At 41.7% G+C, this 23,863-nt stretch overlaps 1 protein-coding gene across 1 annotated transcript in view; it reads left to right on the top strand.

Moving 5' to 3' along the window:
• The window catches only part of LOC121287416 (transient receptor potential cation channel subfamily V member 6-like), a 150,061-nt gene that overhangs the window by 43,253 nt on the left and 82,945 nt on the right, over nucleotides 1-23,863 (top strand). Inside the window, exons 3-5 of the mRNA XM_041205280.1 lie at nucleotides 6,317-6,439; nucleotides 11,980-12,120; nucleotides 17,561-17,659. Coding sequence (XP_041061214.1) covers nucleotides 6,317-6,439; nucleotides 11,980-12,120; nucleotides 17,561-17,659 — 363 coding nt within the window. The remainder of the gene's footprint in view (nucleotides 1-6,316; nucleotides 6,440-11,979; nucleotides 12,121-17,560; nucleotides 17,660-23,863) is intronic.

The raw sequence follows: 23,863 nt of genomic DNA on the forward strand, positions 1-23,863 counted from the left end.
TTGTCAACTCGTCAGAAAATTCAGTCAAATCTGTTAGGCATGACCTCCTTCTGACAAAGCTATGCTGACTATCCCTGATCAAACCTTGCCTCTTCAAGTGGAGATAGATTCTCTCCTTCAGAATTTTCTGCAATAGTTTCCGTACCACTGACGTGAGACTCACTGGTGTGTAGTTCCCTGACTTATCCACACAACCCTTCCTAAATAGCGGAACCACATTAGCTATTCTCCAGTCTTCTGGCATCTCCCCCATGGCCAGAGAGGAATTAAAATTTGAGTCAGAGCCCCTGCAATCTCCACCCTTGCCTCCCTCAGCAGTCTGGGACACAAATCATCCGGACCTGGAGATTTGTCCACTTTAAAGCCTGCCAACACCTCCAATGCCTTGTCACTCCCTTTATCAATTTGCTCAAGAACCTTGCAGTCTCTCTCCCCAAGTTCGATACCTTCATCCTCATTGTCTTGGGTGAAGACGGATGTGAGGTATTTGTTCAACACTCTACCGATGTCCTCTGGCTCCACCCATAGATTGCCCCTTTGGTCCCTTATGGGCCCTACTCTTTCCCTGGTTATCCTCTTCCCATTGATATACTTATAGAATATCTTGGGATTTTCCCTACTTTTACCAGCCAGAGCTTTTTCATATCCCCTCTTTGCTCTAATTGCTTTCTTAAGCTTCACCCTGCACTTTCTGTACTCCACTAATGCCTCTGCTGATTTGCTTCCCTTGTACCTGCTAAAAGCCTCTCTTTTCCTTCTCATCATATCCTGAATATCTCTGGTCATCCATGGTTCCCTGGGATTGTTACTCCTTCTTATCACCCTAGAGGGAACATGTTGAGCCTGTACCTTCCCCATTTCCTTTTTGAATGCCCCCCACTGCTCCTCTGTAGATTTCCCCACAAGTAGCTGTTCCCAGTCTACCTTGGCCAGATCCTGCCTTATTTTACTAAAATCTGCTCTCCCCCAATCCAAAACATTTTTTTGCAACTTGTCTATTTCTTTGTCCATAACAAGCTTAAATTGTACCATGTTGTGGTCGCTATCACTAAAATGCTCCCCCACCACCACCTCAGTCACCTGTCCGGCTTCATTCCCCAGGATTAGGTCCAGCACTGTGCCGTCCCTTGTTGGATTCTCTACATATTGACTTAAAAAGTTCTCCTGTACACATTTCAAGAAGTCCATTCCACTTAACACTATGTCTATCCCAATTAATGTTGGGAAAGTTGAAATCACTTCATATAATTACCTATTGTTATTGTTTTTACACACCTCCGCAAATTGTGCACATATTTGCTCTTCAATTTCCCGCTAACTATCTGGGAGTCTATAATAAACCCCTAACAATGTCACTGCCCCTTTTTTATTCCTAAACTCTACCCACAAAACTTCATTCGATGTCCCCTCCAAGATATCATCTCTCCTACTACAGTAGCTGACTCCTTAACTAATGATGCAACGCCACCTCCTCTTTTACCCCCTCCCTCTATAGAATGAAGATTCAAAACGCCGGAATGTTCAGCTGCCAATCCTGGCCCTCCCTCAACCACGTCTCAGTGATGGCTACTATATCACAATTCCATGTGTTAATCCTCACTCTTAATTCATTCATTTTACCTGTAATACTCCTGGCATTAAAGTAGAGACCATCAAACCTTGCCTTACTCCCTTGAAAGTTAATGCAGCTGTACTCCTTCTGACTTGATTGTTTTAATGTGTTATGATGTGTCCCTATTCTGCTAACATTCTGTGTCCCCTCCCCTGCCAAATTAGTTTAAACTCCTCCCAACAGCACTAGCAAACCTGCCCGCAAGAATGTTAGTCCCGCTCTGATTGAGATATAGACCATCCTGCTTGTACAGGTCCCACCTTCCCCAGAAAAGTCCCAGTGATCCAGGAATCTAAAACCCACCCTCCTGTACCAACTCTTAAGCCACATATTCATCTATGTTATTCTCCTATTTCTGATCTCACTAGCACATGGCACTGGGAGTAATCCAGAGATTACAACCCGAGAGGTCTTGCTTTTTAGTCTGCTGCCTAGCTCCCAGAATTCTTGATGCAAAGCCTCTTTCTACCTATGTCATTGGTACCAACATGCATCATGACCTCTGCCTTATCACCCTCCCACTTCAGGATGCCCTGCAGCTATTCAGTGACATCCCGGACTCTGGCACCAGGGAGGCAACACACCATCCTGGAGTCACATAGAAGGCCACAGTAGCATCTATCTGTTCCCCTGACTATAGAATCTCCCATTACTATTGCTCTTCCTCTCTTCCTCCCCTTCTGTACAGACAAGCTGCTTGTGGTGCCAGAATCTTGGCTCTGTCTGCTCTCCCTGGAGGAACCTCCAAAATGGAATAACGATTTGTGAGCGGGACCGCAGGGGACTCCTGAACTACCTGCCTGATTCTCTTGGACTGCCTGGTGGTCACCCATTCCTTTCCTTCCTCAAGTCCCTTCAGCTGTGGTGTGACACCTCTCTAAATGTGCTATCCATGATGCTCTCAGACTCGCGGATACTGCACAATGTCCCCAGTCACTGTTCCAGCTCTGAAACCCAAGCTTCCAGGAGCTGCAGCCAGACTCACTACCTGCACGCATGCTGGTCCCGGGCACTGGAAATGTTCCCAACTTCCCACATGGAGCATGAGGAGCACATGACGACTTTGAGCTCTCCTGCCATGACTTATCCCTTTAAATTAAACCTTTTAAATCAATTACTCTAGGGCCCTTCTTTCTTGATCCATGTTACTACAGAATATACAAACTATAAATCATAAAAAGACCTTAAACTATAAGCGATAAAAGTAGTTAATACTTAGCTGACCTTACCAGTCATTCCTTTCCATTGTAGCCTCTACTGCTGCAGCAGGGCAAGACTGCTCTCTGAAGATTTAAAAAGTTGGATAGCAAAGAAAAAATGCAAAGAGCACCCATGCACCAAATTCCCACTGTGCACCAAATTGCCAATACCCACACTCACTGGCTGTGTCTCACTCAGCATGAGGTCTCTCCCCTGTTCATGTGCATATCACTGATAGTAAGAAAAAGATGCATTCTGCGATGTGAAAAAACCTTGTAACCCTATTCGTTTGTGGCACCAAACCAGCAACCACATCAAAGGGATAATCTGTTGTTCCAACTTCTTGAAACTGCAATTCATTCTCAGATGAATGGAACACCTCCTGTGCTGAAACCTATTAGCACTTGAAACTCAGCCAAGTATTGATAATGACCACAGATGTCTGAACAATAGACAAACCTCTGGAAAGGAAAGAACAGAAGGTGCTGCTTTCAATGTGAAAGCAGAGTGTCCATCAATCAATGTAAGGGAGCAGGTGGTTAGCTTTTTTGCAAGTGTAGTTTTTTTTTTGCAAGTGTCAAAACCAATTTTTTTTTGTCATCCAGAGCCATTTAAATCATATGACAAAAGATGACAACACAGGCTGTCAGGATATTTCGTAACATTTTTCACTGCATTATGGTGCTTTCTTTGTTGGAAGAGCACTGCAATGCATGTGAACAAATAAGACTGGTCAATGTAAGGTCAACTTCCCTTTAAAGGACAGAACCCTATGATGAATCGCTACATTGAGAACACATCTACGTTACAGCACCTCTGGAGGTATGAAAACAATTTACACTTACCTTTCAGAATGTTCCAGATTCATCAGCAAGCCTTCCCATTTTCTTCACAAAATCTTAAACTTGGTGTGCTTTTAAGGGGCTTCCAAAATGCCATGCCTCCAGAAGAAAATGGTGTGTTGGAGGAAATACAGTTTTTGTCCCCCATGTAAAATGGGGAACAGGACTTTGGTGGAGATGTTTATATGTTTTGCACAGTAGGCGTACCCGACCTGCAAGAAGGCCAGAGGAAAATGGTGTGGGGTCAGGAATGTGGAGGAAAATCGGATTTCCTCAAAATAAAAAGTGTGCCCATTTACGCACTGAAGCATGCCTCTGCACCCAGACAAAAATTTGGCACCAGAGAGGGAAAGCAGAATTAATGGATTTATTGGAATGGAAGGAGAAGACTTAGTTAAAATAAATAGGGAGACAATACTAGCAGAGGAGAAGGAGAAGGAAATGGGCTATAAAATAATGAGAAATAAAAAATTGTTATAAAAGGAGAATAGAATGTTAAAAAAATTAAATAAGAAAACCAGAAAAATAAGAATATGGGTAAATTTCTTGACCAGCATCGAGTGGTTATGTGGTCATAACTGAGTGGTATTCATGTGAATGTATAAAGGATTCAAAACAAATTTGGAGAATTAGAATCAGTAACAAGGAGGGATATGATCTAGTAGCAATGGTACTCAGGAGAGACAGGAAGGGCAAAGGTGGGTGGGGTACTTTAAGTTAGCACCCCTATGGATACAGTTGAAAAATATAAAGGGAAATGTTACATTTTTTATGCTAAGAACTGCAGGCCATTAAATAGTGGAAATCAAACAGTAGGGGAAATCTGCAGACAGTTCACAGATATGTTAAAAAAGGGCAATAATATTATGTGAATTTAACTACCCCGAGAAAGAGAAAAACGAAGCTAAAAACATATGGCTAAAGTAGGGAATTTTTTTTTAAATACGTCCAAGACCGCTTCTTAGATCAATATATATCTAGTCCAACAAGCAATGTGATTTATTTCCAGGAAATGTGTAGAAAGGAATTAATGAGTAAGAGAGCAATTGAGAAATAGTGACCATAACATGGGTATTGCTGCAACAATAGAAAAGAATAATAAGTCAAAGACAATAGTGTTGAAAAGGGAAAATGCATGATTCTGTGAGATAAAAAATGAATATGAAAATAAAAAATTAACTTGAGAGAAACTGAGCAAACAGATCAACAGATTAGCAGGAGGAAATGTTCAAATATGAGATATATAGAGTATAATATAAATATGCCTCTATAAGGTGAAAGGGCAAGATTTAGAATTACATGGATAAATAGATTTAAACTAAACAGAATGTAAAAGGGAAGGTATATGATAAAGCTAGTGCAAAAATATTAAAGATATTCATGCGGAATATGATAAATGCAGTAGGGAGGTGAAAAGGGAATTTAGAAGGCCTGAAAGGAATTATGAAAAAGACTAACATATTACAGGTAATATAAAATGAAATAGAACTCCTCCAAAGATATAAACTGTTAAGATTTAAAACGAGGGTAGAACAGAAGGAAGAAGCCTTATTGTGGAGGTTAGGAAAATGTCGGAGATATTAATTAAATACTTTGATATTTTACAAATGATGTTTAACAGTTTTACAGTTGTTTGAGGAAGTGACAGATTGGTAAGATAAAGGAAATGCAGTATGTTTAGTGGGAAGGATTTTCAGAATAAGTTCAATAAGGTGGCTCATAAGAGGTGTTTTAGAAAAATATTGGTGTTTATTATCAGATAAAATCCAACAGAACAAATGGAAAGTTGGTTGACAGACAGAAAACTAAGATTTAGAATTAAGAGGCTGTTGCTCATAATTGAAGAAAGGTTAAAAGTGACGTACCGTAGGGATCATGTTTGTTCTCCAAGTATATGTATTAAACTTGGATATAGAGAATGCAATCTCAAGGCTTGTTGACAGCACAAAGTTGGAGGTTTGACAAACATTGAGGCTGATTAGTAGAATGGAAGGACAGATACAATTTAATGCACATAAGTCTGGTCATATATTTCGGGGTAAGAAAAGAACAAGGAGCAGAGAATAGACTAAATGGAATGACACTACGTGGATGGCCAGAGAGAGGTTCAGGCATATCATTCCCTGAAAATATGAATACAGTTAAATAAAGCCGTAAAAAGGCCAATATAATTTTGAGTTATTAAGGCAGTGACTATTGCATTGTTTAAGGGAAAATCACTTAAGTATTTGAAGCAGAGGAAGATAGCTGGCTATGGAGAGAGACCGAAATAATGGAATTTGTTTTGGATAATTCAAGTAATAAATTGGCACAGATACAATGGACTGAGTGCCCACCTGTGCTGTAAACTTTGATTCAAGCACCACATTTATCTATGTTAGACCTGATAGTACAGAACTATAAAAGGAACAGATTTGATGGCACAACTGAGCTTTTCTTTTAATGCTTTTATATGTTCTTAGGTGATAGAAGTGCCTTGCAGATCTCTTCCCTATTCACAGTATTTACAGGGTAGAGGAATAACACAGAGCAAACAGTTATAGGGATAGCAACAGGAAACTGAAATCAGGCTTTTCCAGAGGTTATACAAGCTATCTTTCCTGCTTTACACTATGAATGGATGTATATCTATGCTCTTAAATCTTACCTTGTTATGTTATAGGTGCTGTTGGAGAAACTGTGCTGCATGTTGCAGCATTATATAACAGTAAGGAAGCTGCAATTATATTGCTCAATGCCTTTCCATTCTTAATTGATGAACCAATTGACTGCGAGATGTACAAGGGTAAGTGGCTGTAATCTTTGCTTAAAATATTAAACTGATGTACCCATCTTTCAGAAAGTCAATTTTAAAATATACATTGTGGTTTTGTTTAATTTCAAATATTTTTCTTTATTACAAGCTCAGCTTTGTCAGTGTAAGCTCATCTAATATCATGTACAGAAATGGAAATAACAGGGATCATATCATGTTAGTGTTGTAAGGAAAATTGATCCATATATGCACAATATCCTATTCTGAATGAAATTTTAAGTGATGATGATCCTGCGATGAATGTTATACTACTTGTTGCTTTATAAAAACAGGTCACTTTCTTTCTTCTTCCTCTGTCCTCGCCAACCATTCCGAGTTCTTTTTTCTGCAAGGCTCTGAAATATGTCATCACTATCGCACTTTGTGTCCACCTCTCCATGTTTAATCCTTTCAATCTGGGGCTGAATTTTATGGTGTCCCAGGGGCAGGGTTGATGAGGTGGTGTGGGGGTGATGGCAGGTGGAGTGGCGGCCCAGACCCACACCTCACTCCCTCCCCCCGGCCGCAATTTTACCAATGGTGAGGGAGGCCCACCTGGCCATGGGCCAATTGAGGTCCTCATGTGGTCAATTAATGGGGCCCCCACCACTGGGATTTTACTTCATGTGGGGAGGCTGATGTCAACTGCCCAGCCCACCATCTTTCACTGGGCAGGCTGGTGACTGGGCAGGGAGGGGTGGTGTCTCCTTTTCGGGTCTCCTATGCCGGTTACCCACCAAGGTATTACCCCTTCCTCATTTCTCCTCCCTGTTGCCCTGTACACACTGGCCCCCCCAACCTCCTCGTCCCTCTCAAGACTTGAAGTGTGGCTTATTTACTGCACCCGGTGCTGCTGCTGAAACTATTGTCAAATGGCTGGCAGCTCTCAGAGGCAGGACTTGGTCTTTCATGAGGCCAGAAAGCTGCCTCAAGCCAACGAACAGCCCTTGTTAAATGGCTGCAGGGCAAACAAGCCAAGCTTACCCCTTACAGTTACATTGAGGAGTGTAAAATTCAGCCCTTGGTTTCCACTTGGCCATAGCATAAGGCCAACCTAGTGCAAGTTACAAATGATGTTCTGTCTGATTGTGACAGTGGTTCATTTTCTTGATCTCTCTGTGTATTTGACATTATTGACAACACCATTACCTTCCGCTCTTATTTATCCCTTTACATTAGTCTCCTTAGCATTTGATTTCTTTCTTCTTCCCGGATGACCACTGTAGCTCTAATAGTGTGAAACCTTGATGTCCTGTTTGACCCTAAGTTAAGCTTCAAGTCCCATATCCAGTCGAATGGCAAGGCCTTCATGCTATTGTCTTGCAAAGAGTTGACTTTTCAAATCCCCTTTCCCCTCCCCTTCCACTCTCAAACTCTCTTTGAAATTCCTTCAGCTGACTTCATCCATCCTCACCTTCAAAAGCTCCTTCAAAGCTACTTCTTTGACTCTGCCTTTAGTCACTTCCCGTAGCGTCCTCCTTTTCGTACTTGGGTCCTAAACTATGAAACACTTGGGACATTTTACTATACTAAAGTTGTTATATAAGTAACTTGATATTAGTGTCAGGAAGGGATGTCATACTTGGGAGTGAAACGTTTTCTTACGTCAACATCAAACTCCCAGGTCAGGTGTAGCACAGCCACCTGCACAGTGAACTATCCTAAACTTTGTGCCTGAGTTCTAATGTTAGAAGAAGAGAATATCCAGTTGATATTTCAAATCCCAATGGAAACTTTCCTTGTGCCATTTCTGACTCAAATTACTATTTAGATATAATTAGTGCTGAATTAGGGGTATCTTTGTGCTGTGTAACCAGTGGTATCAGAAACTGTATTGCCCTATCCAAATGCATTTTCATGTTGACCTTAATAGCCAATAGAGATTGAAAAGTTATCTTCCATCTGTTTGGACTAAATTTAAGCCTAAATCAGTGCAATGAAAGAACAGTGTAATATTACCGGATAATTGTCAGAAATTAATATCACAAAAGTGTGACCTTAGATACGATGATTGCTCGTCAGCAGTATGGTTTTCATAAAATAATAACCCATATTAAGACCAATAAATGAATGAAAGATTAGTATTCCTTTAGTTGTTTCTCTAGTTATATTTGTATATTAAATAAATAAAGAATTGTTCAAGATATTTCTTTGCTTTTTTATTGGGATGTCTATATTTACTTGATATCTGAGTAATTAAGAATATTGGCCCAGATCTTCCGGTTAGAACTGATGCTGCGCACATTGGTGCTGCTCATGTAGATTTCTACGACCCAACCCTTTTGTGATTTTTCAGTTCAGACTTCTGATCCTGGCTGAAACACTGGTCAGCACAAATACCCACAGAAAAGTCCATTGAGCACAAGAAAAGTTGGGCAAAGACAGGACACACCAGGTGGAATTGTCTCAGATTTGCACTAAGTGTTGTAGCGGACGGCAAAAACAACGTTTTACCGACCAGCCACAATGGCGGCTTTTCATGCCGTATCGTCCCAAACCCGCCGCATTAATTATGCATTCCTGGGAAACATGCCATTTTCATGGTGGGTGGGCTCCGATTCACCTGCCACACCATCATCTGACCGCTTCATCACGCCAGGCACCACATTCAAAGTACAGCCATGCCCACTGCTTCCAGCCCAGGACTGTTGCAAAGAAGACATGGCCCCAAAAGACAAGAAGACTGCAGCCCTCAAGTGTCTTTTGGACACCCTGGAGGCCCACTGTGATGCCCTTTACTCCCGCTTTGGCAGCAGGAGGGGCAGCAACATTACCACTCTGGCTTGGTAAGGCGCTGGCAGTGGTGATCAGTGCCAGTGCTGCACAGAAGTAGTTGGCCATTCAATGCAGAAAGAAGATGAATGATCTCATCCATACAGCCAAGGTATGGCAACCATCTCATCACTCTAAACTCACACACTCAAGCCCATCACACATTTACTGGCATCTCATTCACTCCAGCTCAAGGGGCATAACCACTCATTCTCTCAAACCTCCATCTGGCCTCATCTCCTCTAGAGACTGCCTCCTCAGGCATCACAATCTTGAGGCCATTTGCACAGATCAAGATGTGCCCCCACACACACCCTGGATTACCGCCCTTCCCCAGTATAGCCCTCATCATGTAGCCCCTTTCCTTGCCGGAGGTCACTCCTCCCCTTCCCCAAGCAAACCCTACCCTACAGCCATTGAGAAGCCACCAATATATGGCTGATCTGGTAGGTAGAGACCTGCCGTGAGCCCCCTAAAAATGATGTGGTGCTGTCTGCGAAGCCTGGTGCTGATGACTGCGAGTGCTGACCAAATCAAGGTAGGCAAACAGACCTTGAAGTCCCGAGCGAAATGTAGCTTGCCAGGTGCATGCCTTATATATGCTGTTGTGAAACACGTCAGCATGTTTTCCCGCTGATATGGGTAGAAGAGCCAGAGTGGGAGTGGGGTTGGGGGGGTAGAAACTATGAAACTATTATGGTGGGCTGATCTAATAATGATATGCTGATGAATCACAATGAGTTCCCGATATCCAGTGGTGGGAAATGTGGCCTGCAATCGGCGGGCTGAGCGGATGATTGAAAACTGGTTTCAAGCCATCGTGAAACTGATCACGTCATATTTTCTGCTCATGCCACCAAGCGTCCTTAATTGGACAGGACTCCCAAAGGGAGCCATTTAATTGGCTGCCTCCTCCAAAACTTTTCTCTGCTGCCTGCATTTGTGGGTTCCCAGACCTGCATCTCATCCTTACACCAGTGGGCACAGAAAATCCCGGCCACCCTCTTTTCACAGCAATTAGCTGCCTTGTTCAGTTAAGTGTTTAAAGGTCCAAGTTTTTCAGTTGGTGCGTGGTTGATTAGAAGATGGGTTGGGGGGTATAATCGGACTGGGGGGGTTGATGGTGGGGGGAGGTCACTTTTGGTGCTCAGTTAAATTGCCCTAGCTAATCACTGAGTTAGGCCATGTGTTAACCAGCATAATATTTCCATGGTAACTATAAAGGTAAGCCCCACGTGTCTGATCCAAGTCTCTGATGTTGAGCTTAGTGTCGGAAATATTTGTAGAGGGTCAGGACAGCGGAAATCAGCCTATCGGAAGTTTAAATTTCCCAGGCAATTTCAGTGCATGCGTGTGTGCTCGGACTTCTGCAGGGTCCTGATCTGCATCTCTCAATTTACATCTAATCTCTGACAATCAGGACACTGGAAGATTTGAGCCTTTTAATATTTTTAGAAAAAAACAATTGCTTCCCGTTACAGATTTGTACATTTTAGCAAGTTTCTATCAGTGTCTTGAAGACTTCCTACTTATAGTGACTATTTCAAAGCTCTTGCTACAATGAACACACAGAATTACTTTTTGATACAGGGCAGGATTGTCATTCCTGTGTCTCAATCCCTCCGTGAGGATGAAATGCAGGTCAGGGGAACCCAAAAATGTCAGCAGCTGAGGATTGTTTTGGAGGAGACGGCCAATTAAATGGCTCCCTTTGGGAGTCCCATCCAACTAAGGACGTAGGGTGGGCTCTGGAATCTGGAGGGCAGGTAGGAGGGCATCCAGCAGTCAAAGATCAGCAGCCTCATCCTCAGAGGTGATGATGGCATCTGTTCTTCTTGGGAGACGATGGACTGTGCCAAGAATGTATGTTTAGATTGAACATCATCTATTGTAGAGGTTGATTTGTGACTGGCAGTTCCTTCCGCAGCTGGCACAGATGAACAGCATTAGCCTGAGGTCGACTGATGCTTTTTTTTCCTTCCGGTGGACTCTCTTTCTCTCTTTTCTGCCATCTGGCCATTTCTTTAGTCCTCTGCTTTTTCCGCGCCCTTCCTGGCTACATTCTCCAGGCATTCTGGTCAGCAGCATCAGAGGTGGGTACTTCTGAAATATGTAGAGAAGCACGAGGACACCTCCATTCCCAGTCACTGGCCACAAAAGGGGTAAATAAGAGGGTCAAAAAGGTGGAGGCCACCAGGGAAAAAATCCACCAGGGAATAGGCACAGTCGAGGTTGTGGCTGAGTCTTGCAGCGACACTTTTCACATTGAACGGATCCTCCAGCTCCGAAGGCTACCTGGTCTGCCACTGGGAGACCACCATGTTTCACAGAAAGCTTCCTGATACAACTGGGACCCCATGGAAATGCAGTCGGTGTCGGGAGAGTACCTTTAAGTAAGCCCTGAAGGGGTGAAATTGGTTACGGGGTGGGTAACCATTCCCTCCATCATCCTGACTCCTGCAGAATCTCTTCGAGACGGGAGCATATCATGGAGCTGGCCTGACAGGATTTCTCTTCTATTTTCAGGTCCCCCACCTCCAGATCCATGTCCATAGGCCATTGAAAATTCAGCCCATAATATTTGATTAAAATAACTATCTACTGCAGATAGGCATTCATATTATTAATTTAATTGTTTATTTTCAAATGATTAATTCATGCAGTAAAAATGACAGATCAAGTTGAATAATAGTTTGTACATTCTACTATATGATGAGCTTTAATTTACAATAATACTAGATTAGGTGATCTGTCTACAGGTGAAACTGCACTGCACATTGCAGTGGTGAATCAGAATGTGGACCTTATTAAGGAGCTGCTGGCACTAAATGCAGATATAAAACATTCTCGTGCTGTAGGGACGTTTTTCACTCCAGGAAAAGACTGTCGATGTTATTATGGTATGGTAAGATTTCTTACCTGTACTTACAATAAAGCAGTGTTGTGTGCTGGTTTTGCTGTTTTGAGTAATGTATACTACCACTGATTGATAAAATGGCAGTGCAGATTTGATTCCAATTCAGGTGGTGATACTATGCTACAATTGATCTCCGTATCCCCAGTTTAAGGGAGGCATTAGATCAAAAGGGCCCTAATTGCTAATGCAGTGATTCATATTAGAAAGGGAGTGAGAACAAATTAAATAACCTGTTGATAGTAACTAGTCAAATTCATAACTCAATAGTTACCACATCAGAGGGAGATTGGAGGAATGCTAGTATTTATAAAAATGTAGGTCCATATGTAAAGTAAATATATTGCTTTCAGGGCAGGAGGAAAGAAAATTGAGAATGAGGGGGAAGAAACATTTTATTTTGTGTCATTCCCTCATGTTCATGTGTCTGTGATAATCCTTTCTTCACAGAAATTATTCTGTCTCAGGAGTTGATAGTGACTTTGTATGTTGATGTAAAAGTGATGCTAACAGAGTGGCAGCTCATTTTATACTTCAACCCATTATTTTTATAATGACTTTGGTGAAAATAAAAAAGGGTGGGATGGAAAACGGGCTGCCAATTTGCGATCGCCCATTGTTTTGTTTTAAGTTGCTGATAGGTTGCCCAGCCCTAATTGTCCTCGAGCAAGTGGTGTTAGATCACCTTCTTGAACTGAGCTGTAGGCACACCCACAGTGCTGTTGGGGGGGGAGGGGTGGCGGGTTTCAGGATTTTGTCCTAGGAACAGTGGGATGGTGATTTAGTTCCAAATCAGGATGATGTGTGACTTAGAGGGTGCAGTCAAAATCTGCCCCAATGTCTCAGATGTAATGTGTTGGCATTGAAATACTTTATTATCCTTATTTAAGAGAATTTATATTGGTGAAAATGTGAAATCAAGGATGGAGAAGGGCTGTTGAATCACATCCTTATGGCACCCTAACTTTGTCAATTTAACATCTGATTGGATTTGAATAAGCCTGATGTTTTTATTTCTATAAACTTGATCTATTCTAAATGTTTGCCAAGGAGTAAAAATATTTTTCAGTACCTGTCATAAATCCACTCTTAAATTTATGTTCTTTTATCATATTGACTGGTTTAGCTTGAAGTAATATTCTGGATTTACTTTATCTGTACCATTTAATCTTCTATAAGCCTCAGTGTGTTCCCACTTTAACCATCTCTTTAATTTTTTGTTACAGATTTGTAATGGAGCTTTTCTATCAGTCATACTGCAGGTTTTTGTGACTTACTGTGTTTTCCTATTCCCTGTAATCTCCTCCAACCATAACTAGATGGAGCTAGTTACATTTTATGCAAAGAGAGGCAGTTTATTTAGTTTAATTCACAGAATAGTCTTTATATGCCACAAAGCCATCAAGACATGGGTTTACAATGACACCGGTAACTTTAAAAAGCAGAAGTCTAATTTGAATCTAAGAATCAAGGAATGAAATGGCATAGAAGGAGACCATTTTCCCAAGCCTGATCCTTGAAACAGCTATGCAATTAGTCCCAATCCCCTACTCTTTCCTCATAGGCCTGCAGTTTTTTTTCTTCTCAAATATTTATCCAATTCACTTTTGAAATGTGTTATTGAATCTGCTTCCCCCACCCTTTCAGGCAATGCAATCCAGAGCAGAACTTGTTGCATAAAATAATTTTTCCTCATCTCTCCTCTGGTTCATTTGCTAATTACCTTAAACCTGTGCCCTCTGATTACCAACAGTTTCTCCTTATTTACTCAATCAATGGACCGAAAGAGTTTGAATGCCTCTGCTCAATCTCCCTTTAACCTTCTCTGTTGTAAGGACAACCCAAGTTTCTCTAGCCTTTTCCATGCAGTTGAAGTCTTTCATTTCTGATACAATTCTGGTAAGTCACCTCTGCACTGTCTAAGGAATTACATCCTCCCTAAAGAGTGATGTCTATAATTGGCCACAATACTCAGCTGGGGCCTAACCAGTATTTTACAAGGGTTTAACATGACCTCTTGTTTTTGTACTTCACACATCTGTTTAGAAAACCAAGGATTCTGTATGCCTTTTCAACAGCCTTCTCAACTTATCCTGCCACTTTCAAAGACTTGTGCACATACACCCACAATTTTCTCTGTTCCTGCAGCCACTTCAAATAATAACATTTAGTTTATATTACCTCTCCTCATTCTTCCTACCATAATGAATTCCTTCATACTGTATTAAATTTCATTTGCCATGTGTCTATCTGCTTTACCAATCTTTCTATACCCTCTTGATGTGGGTTAGTATCCTCCTCACTGTTTATTCTATTTCCAAGTTTTGTGTCATCTGCAAACTTTGAAATTATGCCCTGGACATCTAAGACCATGTCAATAATATATATCAAAAAGAGCAATGGCCCCAACACAGACACCTGGGGGACACCACTGCACACTTCCCTCCAGTTTGAAACTGTTCACAAGTATGATCTGCTTTCTGTCCCTAAGCCTTGTATCCATGCAGCCTCATAAGATTCAACTTTGCTAATAAGTTTATTATGTGGTACTTCATCACATGTCTTTTGAAAGTCAATATACACGCCACTAACTACACTACCCTCATTCACCTTCTCCCTTACTTCAGCAAAGAGCTGAAATCAAGTTAGTCAAACATAATTTGCTTTTAACAAACCCATTTTGGCTTTCATTTCTTAATCTATATTTTTCCAAATGCAATTAACTTTGTCCTGGATTAATTGGAGAAGCTTTAACTAACTCATCGGGTGGGAAACAGGTAGAATGCTAATTTTACACCCTGCCCAATATTAGTCACAGACTTCAATGGAGAGAAAAAGTAGGCAGTTTGTAAAAGCAACATTGCACCTGATTGCGTCAATTTTCCAACTTGCTGGAGAGGTTAAATTGTTGTAATTTGGTTGGGTGTCAATTCAACATTCCACATACTCCCTTGGGTTTCTTACCAAGTGAGTGAAGTTAAAATTGTCCCAAATATCTCTAAAGATTTCCCCACAACAATGTAAGGCTGACTGGCTTATAATTGCTGGGTTATATCTCCCTCCATTTTTGAACAGGGGCATTGCAATCCTCCAGTCGTCTGGTATTACTCCCGTATGTAAGCAGTTTAGAAGATTGTGACCAAAACCTCCGCTGTTTCCACTCTCACTTCCCTCGGAATCCCATCCATACCAGATGACCTTTCTTCTATAAGAACTGCCAACCTTTTAAGAACCTACTCTACACTTATTTTATCCTATTCAATGTTTCTTTTACTTCCTTCTTTAATGTGACATTGACAGCATCATTTTCTTTAGTGTTGACAGATGTAAAGCACTGATTTAGTACCTTAGCCACACCCTCTGTCTTCATAACAAGGTTTCCTTTTTAGTCCTAATCAGCCCACATTTTCTTTGATTGTTTTTTTCACTATTTATATGTTTACATAAGGCCTTTGGGTTCCCTCTTATATTTCCTGCTAATCTATTTCCATACTCTTTTTGCCCCTCTTATTTTCATCTTTAGTCCTCCCCTGTACTTTTTGTATTCAGTTGGGTTCTCTACTGAACTATGACCCCAACATTTATCATTAGCTTCCTTTATTTGTTTCACTTTAATTTCTATATCTTTAGTCATCCAAAAAGCTCTAACTTTGAATGTACTTCTTTTCACCCTCGTGGGAATGTGTCAAATTTGTGCCTGAACTATCTGCTCTTTGAAGTCCTCTCATTGCTGCTTAATGTTTTGCCTTACAATTTTTGATTCTAATCCACCTGGGCCAGGTCACTTTTCAACTCACTTAAATGAGCCCACCCCTAGTTGAGTATTTTCACATTTGATTTATTTTTGTACATAACTACTCTGCCCCTAATGTTATCGTGATCACTGTTACCCAAATGGTCTGCCATTGAAACATGTTCTATTTGTCCAACTTCAATCCTCAGAAATAGATCCAGCTCTGCTTTCTTCCTCATTGGGCTGGAAACATACTGATCAAGAAGGTTCCCATACATATTTCAGCAATTGCCCTTTACACTATTAGGTTAATTGAAGTCCCCATTATCAATAAAAGTTATTTTATCTTTCTGTATTCTGCCTGCAAATTTGCTCTTCCACCTCCTCTTCACATTTTGGTGGCTTATGGTATATATCCAGCAGCTTAATAGTTCCTGTAACGTTCCTTAATTCCAACCCTGTTCTGTGTTTGAACTCTTAAGTGCATCATCCCTTTCTAGTACTGTAACAGTATCTTAGATCAATCTTAGATCACTGTACACTTGCTCCTTTTTTCCCTTCACCATCCCTCCTGAATTCATTGTAGCCAGTGTCCATTCCTCCATTTGTTTGAGACACGTCTCTCCTGCCTTAGAATTGGTCCCAAGATCCCAGGAATGTGAAACCTTGTCTCTTGCACAATTTCTTCAACCATACTTATCTCCTGATCCTATATTCACTAGCAAGTAGAGATTGCTATATTTCAGATCCCCCTTTTTAACTTCCTCCCTAACTCTTGAAACACAGTAGGGCCTCAACCTTGGCTATCTACATCATTGGTTCCTACGTGGACCATGACTTCTGGCTCTCCCCTTCCCTTTGCAAAATGTGTCACCAATTCAGACAGCAAGATACAACAAGAGCTAGAATTAGTTATTCATCCTGAATACAATCAAAGGCCATTCAAAATATTGAAAAACATTTCATTTTAACAAGTATCATATGCTGCGGTGCAAATTTTCTACAATATCCAACATGTCAGCTCTTCAGAAAACGAATACAAAATAACTGTTGCTACACAAGTTTCCACAATTCCTTCAAATTAATCAGTTTCACTTTAATTTTCTTTTGGATTTCTAATGTCATATTTTCATAATTGAATGGGAAGAACCTTGAGTTAATGGAAGCGCCTTCTGATTGACAGGTTAGGCTTTCTTTGAATTTTGTTTTTGTGTTCATCATAACCTATGCCTTCCTGAATTGCTCCAACTTTGGATGGAGTACCGAACACAATTTGTGGTACAAACAAAAGCAGTTTATATCAACACAGAGAAAACAGATTATTCACCTGGTTTCAGAACAGGTCACATCAAGCTGCAGGGCACTTGCAAGGTGGATTCTACAACACTGGTGGAAACAGACAGACTACTTTATATGTGGATATATTCCTTCTTTGAATTTGTTTTTAATTGTTCTAACCTCACCTTCTGCCACATTGAGCAGATCTCTGTGAGAAACTACAAATTCCATACACATTTACGATTTGTATCAATTTGTTGGAGCATTCTCATTCTGCAGTGAGCAGTGTTAAAGAAAAATGCTACATGGTGATAATAGTCAGAGGCGTTTTTCTGCAAAACCGTGACTCTGAAAGTCACTTCCACATTTTCTTAAAAGTTGTGGTAATTAATACTTCTCTCTTTTTATATATCAGGGGAATATGTTTTATCCTTTGCAGCATGCATAGGAAATGAACAAATAGTTAAAATGATTGTGGCACATGGGGCACCTTTAAATGCACAAGATAAACAAGGTAGGATCGATATTTATATATCATTTGATTTAATTCTAGCTCAAACTGTTTAGATATTTTATGCTGTTCATTATTTTGCATATTAACGCAAAACATCTTAGCTTAAATGCAATTACAAGTTTTTCTAATATAGCAGAAATTTAAAGAGCTAGTAGTAGCTTTGCAATTTCAGTTTTAAAGCAATTGTCATCCTTCCTCTCTCTCTGAACAAAGAATATGGGAACTGGTGATTGTTTGCTAAAATAAAGCAAAAATGCATTTATTTAATTCTTGCTTCCCAACCTACCCCAATCCTTCACTTTCCAGATCTATTGAGTCCAGGTTCATTAATTGTGATTGCTCCACAGCCTTTCCAAATATCCGTTTTCCACTTTGCCATGTCCAAGGTCCATTGTTTTAATGCTTATTCTCCAGTCCTACCTTACTCTGAACTCGCCTGCTCTGCTTGATTAAGGTTCGCATGCTACGTTGAGGTGACTGGACTTGGGCAGAGCTTGAGAACAAAGAGTTAAGGAGACTAGAAGTACATTTGTAACTCAAGAGGTCAGAGCAGTACATTAGGGGTACTTTAATCAATCATGTTCATTTTACAACACAAAATTACTCCAAAGTGAACATTCTTGATAAAAAGAAAACAGAAAGCACCAATATATATTTTAGCATTTGTCATGTCAATTTAATTACAAAGTTTTTTTTTATTCATTGGTGGGATGTGGGCATTGCTGGCTAGGCCAGCATTTATTGCCTTCTATTGCCCTTGAGAAGGCATTTGAGAGTCAACCTCATTGCTGTGGGTCTGGAGTCACATGCAGGCCAGACCAGATAAGGATGGTAGATTTCCTTCCCTCAAGGACATTAATGAACCAGATGAGTTTTTATGACAATTGACAGTGGTTTCATGGTCATCATTAGACTTAGCTGTGCATTAAAGTGGAATTACTTTCAGTTATTTAAGAACATAACAAGTACATTTGGCCCTTTGAGCTTGCTCCACCATTCAACAACATCATGGCTGATCTTCTACCTCAACTCCACCCTCCCACACTATCCCCATATCCATTCCCTTACTACCTAAAAAATCCACCAACATTTGTCTTGAGTGAACTCAATGACTGAGCAACTATAGCTCTCTTGGGTAGAGAATTCCAAAGATTCACAACCCTTTGAGTGATAAAATGTTTCCTCATTTGAGTCCTAACTGGCCAACTCCTTATTCTCATTCTGTGACATTGTGTTCCAGATTCCCTGTGCAGCCAGGGGAAACACTTGCTCAGCATCGACCCTGTCAAGCCACTTAAGAATTTTCTACAATCAATTAGATTGTTTTTCATTTTTAAAATGCCAGGGAATATAGGGCCAGTCTATTCAATTTCGCCTCATAGGACAATCCCCTCATAGTAGGCATAAATGGGTCTTTTTCAGGTTGTCAGAATGTAAGAAGTGGAGAGCCACAGGATCAATGCTGGGACCTGTTTACAATTTATATAAATGACTTGGATGAAGGGATGGTTGCCAAATTTGCTGATGACACAAAGATAGGTAGGAAAGTAAGCTGTGAAGGGGACATAAGGAGGACAAAAAAGTATAGGTAGGTTAAGTGAGTGGGCAAAGATCTGGCAAATGGAGTATGATGTGGGAAAATGTGAAATCGTCATTTGGGCAGGGGGAATAAAGTGAAGCATGTTATCTAAATGGTGAGAGATTGCAGAGATCTGAGGTGCAGAGACATCTGGCTGTCCTAGTACATGAATCACAAAAGGCTAGTATGCAAGTACAGCAAGTAATTAGGAAAACTAATAGAATGTTATCATTTATTGCCAGGGGAATTGAATACAAAAGTAAGGAGGTCATGCTTTGTAGCTCTACAGGGCACCAATGAGACCACATTTGGAATACTGTGTACAGTATTAGTCACCTTATTTAAGGAAAGATGTAAATGAATTGGAAGCAGTTCAGAGAAAGTTCACTAAACTAAAACTAATACCTGGAATGGGTGGATTGTCTTATGAGGAAAGATTGGATAAAGTAGGCTTGTATCCGCTGGAGTTTAGAAGAGTAAGAGGTGACTTGATTGAAACATATAAGATCCTGTGGGATCTTGACGGAGTGGATGTGGAGATGATGTTCCCTCTTGTGGAAAAATCTAGAATTAGAGGTCATTGTTTAAAAATAAGGGGTCACCCATTTAAAACGGAGATGAAGTGAAATATTTTCACTCAGAGGGTCATGAGTCTTTGGAACTCTATTCCTGAAAAGGTGGTGGAAGCAGAGTCTTTAAATATTTTTAAAGCAGAGGTGGATAAATTCTTGGTAAGCAAGGGGGTGATAGGTTATTAGGGGATGTGGGCTGCAGATTTCAGGTTACTATCAAATCAACCATGATCTTACTAAATGGCGGACCAGGCTCAAGGGACTGAATGGCCTATTCCTTGCTCCTTGTTCGTATATTCGAATGTTCTTTTAAGACTCTAGGATGAAGTCCATCAGGACCTGGGCACTTGTCAGCTCACAGCTCCAACAATTTGCTCAGTACCACTTCTCTGGTGATTGTAATTTTCCTGAGTTCCTCCTTTCCATTTCCTGATTTACGGCTACTTCTGGGATGTTACTTGTATCCTCTATAGTGCAGACTGATGCAAAACCCCTGTTCAGTTCATTTGCCATTTCCTTGTTTTCCATTATCAATTCTCCAGACTCACTTTCTATAGGACCAATGCTTACTTTGTTAATTTGTTTCTTTTAAAAATATTAATAGAAACTCTTACTATCAGTTTTTATATTTCTGGCCAGCTTTCTCTCGTACTCTAATTTTTCCCTACTTATTAATCTTTTAGTCATCCTTTGCTGTTCTTTATGTTTTGTATATGGCCACCCAATCATGGCCTCATCCCTGTCTATCTGTAATTACTTCCAGCCCCATAATTCTCCAAGATGTCTGCACTCATTTAATTCTGGCCTTTTGAGCAACCCTGATTTCAATCACTCACCATAGATTGCCTTGTCTTCAGCTGCCCAGGCCCCAAGCTTTGGAATTTCCTCAGTTTCGTAAACCTCTTCATCTTGCTTTCCTCCGTAAGACACTCCTTAAACCTACCTTTTTGAATAAGCTTTTGTTTATCTGCCCTAATATCTCTTCGTGGGTCAATGTTAAATTTTGCTTTATAACTCTGCAGTGAAGCACCTTTGGGTACTTTATTATTTTAAAGGTGTTATATAAATGCAAGTTGCTGATGATGATGATCTTCACCAATAAAGAGAGATCAAAAACCAAAGCATAGTGATAATAGAGGACTTTAATTATACTAACATAGACTGAGGTAGTAATAGTATAAAGGCAACGAGTGTGAAGAGTTTATGAAGTGTGTTCAGGAGAACTTTTTATGTTAGTATGTTTCTGGTCCAAAGACGAAGGGGACATTTCTGTTTCTGTGGAATGAGGTGGGTCAAGTGACAGGAAGAGAACATCTAAGGAACAGTGATCATTGTCTCGTCAGGCGTAAGTTAGCTATGGAAAAGGACAAAGGACAATCTAGAATAAAATTACATAATTGTAGGATCAGGTAAATTGGAATCAAAGATTGGCAGGCAAAACTGTAAAGGAACAATGGGCTGCCATTAAAAAGGAGGTGGCCCTGGTCCAGGTGAGTTTTAATCCCAAAAGGGGGAAGGAAGAGCAACCAAAGCCAGTGCTCACTGGATGACATAAGAGATAAAGAGTAAGATACAGCAGAAAAAGGGGGTACATGACAGATTTCAGGTTGTTAATACATCCAAGGATCAGGCTGAATATGGAAAGTTCAGAGGGGAAGTGAGAAAGGAAATGAGAGAGTCAAATAGAGAGTATGAGAAGAGACTGGCAATTAACATTAAAGGGAATCCATAGTCTTCCATGGGTAAGTGACTAATAAAAGGGTAGTGAGGGGAGGTGTGGGGCTGATTAGGAATGAAACACAGGATCTACAGATGGCGACAGAGGGCATTGCTGAGGTATTAAATGAATATTTTTCATCTGTCTTCACTAAGGAAGAAGATACTGCCAGAGTTGTAGTGAAAGGTGGTAGTTGAGATACTGAATAAGCTAACAACTGATAAAGAGGAAGTATTAGAAAGCTGTATTAAAAGTTGGCATGTCACCAGGATTGGTTCAGATGTATCCGAGCATACTGGGGGAAGAAAGAGTGGAAATTTCAGAGACACTGTCCATAATCTTCCAAATATCCTCAGATACGTGGGTGGTGTCAGAGAATTGCCAATGTCATGCCCTTGTTCAAAAAAGGATGTAAAGATAAATACAGTAACTGCAGGCCAGTCAGTATAATCTGTGCGGAATGGTCTGTGCCCGCTGACATCAGGTGTGTTCGGTGACGTGAGCAGACAATACGGCGAGAAAGCAAAAAATTGGTTTCACAACGTTGCGAAACCATTTTGTGATCGTTCACTCAGCCCGTTATGGCGCACCGGGTTCCTCGCCATCAGACATTGGGAACCTCATTGTAATACATCAGTATATCATGATAAGGCCAGCCCGCTGGACTCATCCCTCCCCGCTGGATTGTCCGCCCACATCGGGGGGAAAACCCACCAGTGCAGAACACATCTTGACAACTATGACGTGCAGAAGCCGGGATTTACCACCAGGACCTTGCTCACATTGTGGACATCCGAGGAGCAGAAGATGTTGGAGCTCAGCATCATCAGCACACTGGAGGAATGACTATGGTATGCTGGGTGGATTCTCATGGACATGGCTCTGCTGCGAAGCAGCCCACAGAAATTGGATAGTTACCGTTGATGCTCACAATGGATGACGTTCGAGGGAGTGGGAGAGGAAGGGCGAGGATTGACTGGGAGAGGAAGAGGTGTCTGGTGGGTTGAAGTTGGGAGGGGAGAATGAAGGTGTTGCGGGGGGGGAATGGAAGTGTCGGGCGAGTTCGGTTGGGAGTGGGGAGGGAGTATGGGGGGGTGGAGGGGGTAACGGTGGAGAAGATGGCAACTGGGAAGGTAGGTGTAGGGGGTGCATGGAAGGTGTAAGGGAAGGAGTTCAAAGCGGGGAATGAGTGTGGAGAGGGGAAAGAGTCCAGGAAGAGGAAGGAGTGCAGAGAGGGGAAGGAAGGAGTGCGGAGAGGGGAAGGAAGGAGTGCAGAGAGGGGAAGGAAGGTGTGTGGAGAGGGGAGGAAGGAGTGCAGCGAGCAGAGGGAGTAAGGGTGGAGGAAGAAATAAGGGTGGAGGAAGGAGTCAGGAATGGGAAAGGAGTAAAGCTGGAGGAAGAAGTGAGGGTGTCTAAGGGAGTCAGGAAGGGTGAAGGAGTAAGACTATAGGAAGAGGTGAGGCTCGAGGAAGGAGTCAGGAGGGGGCAAGAACTAAGGGTGGCGGAAGAAGTAAAGGTGTCTGAGGGAGTCAGGAAAAGGGAGGGACTAAACAGGGAGGGGGGGAATGTGGGGTGGGAGTACTAAGTCGGGGGAAGGTGTTCTGGGGAGGATGGGTTCCAGAGTGGGGGGAAGGGGTTCTGGAGGGGGTGTGGGTCCAGGAGGGGGAATGGGTTCTGGGGGGGAAGGGATCAGGAGTGGGGAGGGTTTCGGGGTTGGAGGACAAGGAGTCCTGAGGGGAGGGATATCCAGATGAATGTGCAAGGGAGGGGTCTGATGGGTCCTTGGTTGCCTCCTGAGGAGCAAACAGGGTGGGTGTGATATGAGGGAATGGTGAGAATGACCAAGGGCAGAGTGAAGCAGTAGGGTGGGAGGGTGAGGGTTCAGCGGTAATGGTAGAAAGGATGGCGAGGGTGGTTGGTGGAGACTCGGAGGCAGACACAGTCCCTAGGGGTGGGAAGGAGGAGGGCGGGGAGGTTAATGTGGTTGGGGGTGGGAATTTCGGGAAGGAAGGGAACGTGCACGTTCACCTGGACATCTCCGAAGGAAAACGATTGTGGCTTCTAGGTCACAGATGTGAGGTGAAAGGTGATGCCAGTGGGGTCAACTGTGATGGGGGAGAGGAAATGGGTAACTGGAGGAGGGAAGCGAAAGTAAAACTGAATTAGCACCATGCTGTACAAATCAAAAGTGAAATGAGTCGTGGTGGGTGAGATCAGGTGCTGCATAGCAGTGTGATCAGTGGGTGGGCAGAGATACAGGTCAGCTCAGATGGACAACTGAAAGTGAACCCCAACAGGCAGCATTGAAAATGCTCAGGACATTGAGGTGAGTGTGA

The sequence above is a fragment of the Carcharodon carcharias genome, chromosome 2 (genome assembly GCF_017639515.1).
Source record: "Carcharodon carcharias isolate sCarCar2 chromosome 2, sCarCar2.pri, whole genome shotgun sequence".
Classification (NCBI taxonomy): Eukaryota; Metazoa; Chordata; class Chondrichthyes; order Lamniformes; family Lamnidae; genus Carcharodon; species Carcharodon carcharias.